This window comes from Limanda limanda, chromosome 18 (genome assembly GCF_963576545.1).
Source record: "Limanda limanda chromosome 18, fLimLim1.1, whole genome shotgun sequence".
NCBI lineage: Eukaryota > Metazoa > Chordata > Actinopteri > Pleuronectiformes > Pleuronectidae > Limanda > Limanda limanda.
The window spans coordinates 13477571-13485159 of NC_083653.1; the positions used below are offsets into that span (position 1 = coordinate 13477571).

General features: G+C 43.5%; 1 protein-coding gene across 1 annotated transcript; it reads right to left on the reverse strand.

Annotated features, from left to right (window-relative positions):
* Positions 1-307: 307 nt before the first annotated feature.
* Positions 308-3589, reverse strand: tmem200a (transmembrane protein 200A). Its single transcript, XM_061092091.1, has 4 exons — positions 3459-3589; positions 2970-3265; positions 2012-2166; positions 308-1384 (listed from the first exon to the last, which is right to left on the reverse strand). Exons 1-4 carry the CDS (start codon positions 3587-3589, stop codon positions 308-310), a joined length of 1659 nt encoding a protein of 552 aa, XP_060948074.1.
* Positions 3590-7589: the final 4000 nt, after the last annotated feature.

A 7589-nucleotide genomic window follows, 5' to 3' on the forward strand; every position in this document is an offset into this window, starting at 1 on the left:
CTGATGGTGTAACGTGATTTATTTATATTAATCCCTAAAGGGAGATATTCCACAAAGGTCACAGGTCGGGGACAGCTACAGAACAGGACCTCCGGACCAGGTCAGAGTCTGGCTGACATGAGGCCTGATCCTTTCACTGAGAAAAATGGTCCATTACTCAGCCTGCTGCTCAGAAAAAGTGTTGTTAACCCACGTTTGAGTTTCCTCCCTCCAGGGTGCAGCTGTTACACTGGTCAGTTCGGCCTCAAACAAACACTTTTTGGAGAGCAATTTACAGAACGGGACATAACTGTCCTCAACCTTCAGTTCAGAATCGAGTCTCAGAGCTGCCTCTCTTCAGTGTGTTGCTGTGAAACTCCTCGTGCTCAAAGCTCAGATTGTTATGCGACCTCGATATCATTAGCAGCTTCTCGCGCTTACTGTAGTCGTGCCTCGCTGTCGCGGCCGGGGACGCGTCCAGCAGCCGCTCCCCTTGCTCCTCCCGGTCCTCCAGCCGCATGTAACCTTTACTGTTGCTCCGGTTGCCGCTGATGCTGCGGCTGCTGTTGCTACGGTCGAGCCGGGGCCAGCTGGGGTGCTTGCGCTGCTCCGGGTGCACGCTGAGCATGCACGCCCCGCGCTCCAGGTCCAGAGACTTGGAGTGGCTGCTGAGCATGTGCAAGGAGTTGTTGGAGCCAAAGTCACTCCTGGCTGCTCCCGGGGAGAGCCAGCAGCCTGAGGTAGAGGAGGGAGCCGGGGAGAGGGAGCACGAGGACATAGAGGAGGAGGAGGAGGCAGAGTTACTTCGGTGTAAACTCGGCGGTTTGGAGGCCTTGGCAACCGATGCTACGGGAACCACCAGAGACTCCATGGAGCTCAGGGGCTGCGCCCTCTCCCTGTCTCTCCTCTCTCCTCCCCTGTCCTCCTCAGTGATCACCTCCATCTCCGGCTCATCAATAACGCAGTTGTTGAGCTTTATCACAGGGAGAGTAAAAGCAGAGATGGAGGAGGAGACGATAGAGCGAGCATGGTGTCCTCCCCTCTCTCCTTCTCCGTCCACCGACCACTGATGGTGCATGGAATCTGAGCGACCCAACCCCCGCCCGGGCCCACACATGGGCCGGTCTTTGTAGAGGGGCGCCAGCAGACCCGCAAAGCTACAATCCAACCTGGCCTGCTCTCTCTGTCTGTGAAACTCATCACCCAGCAGCACCTCCTCCTCTGTAGAGCCTCCTCCAGTGCGAGAGGAGAACGCCAGGAGGGAGTTGCTGGCCCGTCGAGATGCGTTATCAACTCCGAAGCCTTCTCTTGCATAGGCGCTGTTGCGGTGTTGTTGTTTTTGCTCCTTCTGCCTGAGGCGATGGATGTCAATAACTGTGGAGTACATGTCTCTCATATGGATGATCTAGAGCAGAAGAAAAATATATTGTTAGTAGCAGTAGCATTAAGCTGCGGATTGCCTGGCAATATGTTTAATTTCCCATCTAATCCAATTATTGTTTGACAGTTTTAGATTATTGTGCAATTATGTTGCTGTCAGTTTGTTTGATTCTCCCACGGATTACCTGCAAGGGAGGACGGGAGAATAAATTGAATCAAGGAGCGGAAGGTGAGGGCATGAGAGCACAGAACAGAAACAATGGTGGAGGTTGGAAGAAATCTGATCTGCATCTTATGAACAGTTGATGAATATGGATGAGTGCAGTGAGCATGCCCCTCACTTTTTAGAGAGTGGACGAAGACCAGAAATGAGAATATGCTAAATGTGAGGTTCATTACATTACAGTACAGTAAATTTGATCCTGTTCTGGTTTCACATTGCAATTTAAGGGAGCCCTACATTTATATTGTGTCCTGTTGTAATCACCTATGTGGGCTTTTTCTCGATCCAGTGTCTGTATAACATGAATATATGACCCACAGATATATTCATAGTTCTAGTATTTATGAGTACAGGTAGACATCGATATATCCCTGTGTGTGTGCGTGTATGTGTGTGTGTGTGTGTGTGTGTGTGTGTGTGTGTGTGTACCTTTGTTTCTCTGTCTCTGTTTTCATGAAGAATGGCATTAGCACAAATAAAGATAAAAATCCCGATGCCCATGGTGAAAGGCCCGAACATCTTCATCCGCTCCGAGTGAAGATGCTGTTCCAGGAACCTCGTCAGAGCCCCCCCTGTCTGCTTGGAGGGTGAACCTAGATGAACAAAACATTAAAGGGTCAGTGTGTAGGGTTTAGAGACATCTAGTGGTGAAGCTTCATGTTGAAGCTGAATACCCCTCACCTCACCCTCCCCTTCCAAACATAAATAGAGAACCTGTGGTTGCTTTCAGTTGTAAAAAAAACTCAAAAGTTGATTAGTTTGACCAGTCTTGCCTACTGTAAAAAACATGGCTGCCTCTGTAGAGAGGACCCGCTTGTGATGTAAATATAAAGTATTTAAATATAAAAGGTCCATTCTAGGGTAAAGGAAACAAAAATGTAGATTACGTCACACTAGAGAAAACATCACTAAGATTATTTTATATTCAATTTCTGTCAATAGACCCTAACCCTTTCACCTAAATCTTACACACTAGACCTTTAAAGGGATAGTTGACAGATATTTTAAGCTCACAAGTCTGCAACCGGAAATAGTGATGCTAGCGGAAATAGCAAGGCTAACACGCAGCCTTTGGGCGAGAGCTTGTGTGCGATGTGTGTGCTTTTCTGTTGTGTGCGTGCAAACGTGAACGCGGCTCAGAGGAGGAGATGTAAATGATTCTGTTTAAAATAAAATTTGAATGTCGCGGCTACCGGACACTTGACACCACACACACGCAGTATGGAGGCATTATGTTTTTTTCTCTGTTGTTTTTTTTTACGTTCGAAGAAGTGGTCACCAGTTACTTCAATTGTATGGGATTTGGGGAGTGAGTGAATTCAAATTTTTCGGGACCTATCTCCTAATACTATGAGGTATGAAGCAGATTGTTATTAAATGCTTCTTTCCTTCCCTTGCACATCATGACTCCTGCTGGAAATACCCTCACCCCTCTCTGTGACGGACATCTTGGCTCCATCTCCTTCACCTGTGGAAGATGACTTGTCTCCTCCAGCTGCTGCTGTCTTTGATCCTCCTCCAGTCGCTGATGGTGTGGTTTCCCCGTGCGGCCAGTAACCCAGCGTCGCCATGCAGATGCCTATGGCTAAGATGACCAGTCCAAGGAGGAGGAAAAACCCAGAGGCGGAGTAGAGGCGGAGCCTGCCGCGTACCACCACGACATCAGTGCGTCGTTTTCTTTTTCTGAATGGATAGAAATGAAAGAAAACACCATGAAGACTTAAATTTAGTGACATTAAGTGTAAAACCTGTCAACTGTAACAACTGGCACAAAAAATTGTCCCAAATACTCTTTTTAGTTTATTTACAATCACAGGTCTTAGAAAACCTTTTTTCATTAACATTAAATCTGTGAATATGAGCTTGACAAGAGCACCTGGGAGCAGCCTCTGGGACGGGGTTCCCCACGCCGGGCGATGAAGGCTGTCCTGGTCGAAGCTGAGAGCGGGCAGAGTCCTGGCGTTTTAGCTTGGCCAAGCCTGTAAGCACCCCCGCTGCCGCAGTCATGCTTAACCTGCAGGTTCACAATGTACACACACATTAGTCATGAGTTTAAAATAACAAGTACTGTAGGTCCAGCATCTGTTGTGAAGGCGTGTTAATGCCATGGATCATCAAGGGAGCCAGCTTGGAGCTGATGATTTCTTATCTTATAAATGTAAATTAAAGGTTCAGTGTTTAAGATTTAATAACAGCTAGTGGTAAAGTTGCATTTTGCAGCTAAATACCCCTCACCTCACCCTCCCCTTCCAAAAATGAAAGGGAGACTTTGGGAGCCTTCAGTTGTCATAAAAACTCAAAAAAGGGTTTAGTTGATGTCAATATAAAGTATTTAAATATATTGGGACCATTCTGAGGTAAAGAAAACAACAATTTGTAAAATTAGGACTATCACACACTAGTGAAAACATCCCTAGGTTTATTTTATTTGTAGTTCCTGCCAATAAATCCCTTTCACCTAGATCCTACACTTTAATAAAAGAAAAAAAGAAAACATTCTTTAGGTAGAGACACATATAGACACATTAACATTAAGAAAAACATAAGCAGCGAGAATATTTAATAACAAGGGATACACATATGCATTTCAGCATATAGCCAAAGTCTGACAGATGCTCTGTGTATAGGAGGTGTTAAACACTCCCCCACAACTTTGGAGGTTGAACCAGTTCCAAGAATCGCATCTCCATTTGTCATATTTCCTGCTTATATTTGTATTCTTTGGATATTTTCGACACGAGTTTACATGGAAAGTGCGTCAACACTTTTGCCGTCTTTCCAAGTAAGAGGAATTCTATTCACAGTTGAGCAGTGACACAGATGAGAGCCCCCAAAGGAGAACACACCCAGTACACAGATCCTTTCTGTTTACTCTTGATGTTAAGCTGATGACTGTCAGCCTTGGAGTCAACACGGACAGGGGGTGGGTGGGTGTGTGCGTACTTGTATTTATTTTTGCAGGATGTTTGTTTACTGCTCTTCCTGTGTGCATGAGAGAGAAACTCTGACGTTAAAGAAGTGGGAGGATCAGTGAGTTTGGAACTCGACATGCCGTCTCGGATTGTGTTTGCATTTTTATTGTCACCCTGTTGTTGCTGGTGTAAAGAAACGGAAACGTGGAAGAGTGGAGAAAGCTGCAAATGATCATGTTCGAATGAATCCTAGTCTTTCTGCTCGCCAGCTGCTCCGATGTCTATTAATAGTTGACAAAATTAAGAGTTAAAGACTTAAAAACAAACACACAGGCTTATTTTAGCAGCCTTCATTGGGCTTTAAATGCCTGTTAATCTAGGCTCACATGAGCATTAGCATTGTCCTGTGAAGCACAAGAGGATTAAATAGATGTTTAATAACGAAGGTACTGAATGGGAATGGAAATATAAGTATCCTGCTTCATTGCTACAGGTTCATTAACATTGTTTTGTTGTGTGCCACGTTGGAACTCCTGCTTTACCTTCGGCTGTGACATCGTTTGTGTCACATGTTAGTAGCCTTAAGTTCAAATAGGACTGTGTGACGCATCATTATTAATTAGAACACAATTGTGACTCATTACTATCAATTGGAATATGATATTTATTTAATTGAGAGAAATTAGTTTTAGTTTGAATATGATTGGTAAATGGTGTGTACTTACGGACCAATCAATGTGCATTAGAAATGTGGTGAAATGTAATGATTGACAGCTGATCGTGACTCGTGATTGGTTGAGTGGGTGGGACCTTGTTCCTGCAGCTCCATCCCACAATCGCAACTGCACTGACTCCATCTTTGACGGAAGGTAGCAGTGCAGGATATTTAGGCTTAATTTCTAGTGGAAGGAAGAGAAGATGGGTTTTCCGTCTTTATCGATAGTCTGAGGTTTAGAAGCTACTGTACAAACCCACAGGGGAAAAGGCTTCTTCATAGAATTATTGCTTTAAATGCCCACTCTGACTTAGAAACGGTTGTGATGACTGTTTGTAGTTTGAAAGTGGCTGAAATGAATTATCTTAATTTAAATTTTGTTATTAAATAGTTCCCACCTTTCTGCACAGTGTACGTCAGTGTGCATAAGACGCTGAAACGGATTAAGCATGGAAATTAGATCACACCCATGACCTTCGCTTGACTATTTATTAATTTCTCTCGTCTTCCTCGCTTCCACATCTCCCTTACATGTCCCTCCCCCCTCTCTCCCCCATTCTCATTCTATCTGATAATGCATTCTGGTTGTGACCCTGAATAATTTCCCCCCCCTTCCTTCACTTCCTTTTCTCCACCCAAAGCTTCACTCTCTCGCCGCTCTCTCTCTGTTTGTCTTTCTCCTCCTCCACCCAATGTCCCCTTGGATCTATTTTTAATCTGTCGCTAATTTTAATTTTCCTCTATTTGGTCACTCTCCTCCTCCTCCTTCGCTCCCTTCCTTCCTTTAGTCTACATGTCTCAAGGCTATGACTTAAAAAAAAAAAAAGAAATCTAAATCAGACAAGGATAAGTAGGGGTAGTTAGCTGAACTAAGTGGGAATCACACATGAGACCAGATGTTCTCTCCTCTTGCCTTCTTGTCTCCGTCTCACATTTTTTATGTGTTGTTCATGTCAGTCATCTTATGGGTGATGCTGCTGTAAGGTGCTTTACCACAGATGGTGAATAACACAAGGACAAATACAACAAGCCGGTTTTCTCATTTTTTTTTTCCTGCTCTCCCTCTGTCTGCCTTTTTTTGATTCTCTACTGAGCGTGCGTCAAACGGGAACCCACACATTGAGGCAAGAGTGTGTGGGGGGGAGAAATTTCCTCCTTTTACTGAAAGGAGAGAAAAAGGATGGCTCGGGAGGACCGGAGGAGAGGAGACAGGGGGGATGCAAAAAACAAGAGTAAAAGAATGGAATGTCAGGAACAGGAGAGGAAGGGGCTTTAAAGAAAGATGTACAGGCACACACTGTGTTTCCAACAGCGACTCTGAGTCATAACCACAAACTGAGAGCCTGTTTCAAAAGCTGTATACAAAAAGAGGATGGCAGCTGTTTTGATGAGACAAAGTGGGTTTGATGAGCGGATGGGAAGAGGAGAGAGAGGCTTGATATTAGAGGAGAGAAGAGTGAGGTGATAACAGGACAGAGCCGGGTGCATCTTCAGTTTTAACAAGGCTGCTGTAAGAAACAATTGGAGCGGAGCTAACGAAACACTGTCCTCCTAACAGGCACACCAGCAGGCTAATGAGGAACCAGTTAACACAACTGTGGCACAGAAAGTCCGGGATGTGCAGTGACCGCATGAAATGACGAGGCACTGTTTTTTTTTAGAGATTCAAGATTTAATTTTATCCCCAAAACAAGAAGGTTGATCGGAATTTGTCTTGACAGGCTAACTGCCCTAAAACCATAATTCCTAAAAGTAGTGGTAAAGCCAGAGTGTGTCTCAAAAGAGTCCAATCCACCTCCAAGGCCAAACGGTCACCTTACATTCAATCAAGCTGCACCAAATTGCACACACTAACAGATTAGTCCTCTAGATATGATTGATTTTTTATTCATATTGATTCATAAATTGTTCTTCAGGGAAATCAATGTTAATGTAAGAAATGCTAATGAATAAGAGATAAGATTCTTTACGTTAATCATTTAAATGGTAACAGGTTGATCCATTGATATTTCTCTTTAAATTTACAACTTTATTTTTTGTTTTATTCAGACTTTTTTCTCGAAATCTCAGATTTGTTTCCCTTGAAGGGGTCCTTTACTACTCCATTGCATACAATTAATAAACAAAATGTTAAAGTAAATAAAACCTATATGTATATAAAATGTACAGATAAATCATAGCACTGTATACAAACATTGTTTTTGCATGTTGAAAATACAAAAGGAAATCCTTAAATGGTTCAGTTGTGAAGAAATTAGTGTGAATTTGTTATGTTTTCTGCCACCACATTGTCTATTTTGGTTGGAACTAACCCATTATAATTATATACAGACTGTATGAATATAATATTATTTTTTACATTTTTTTTACTTCTCTTCAG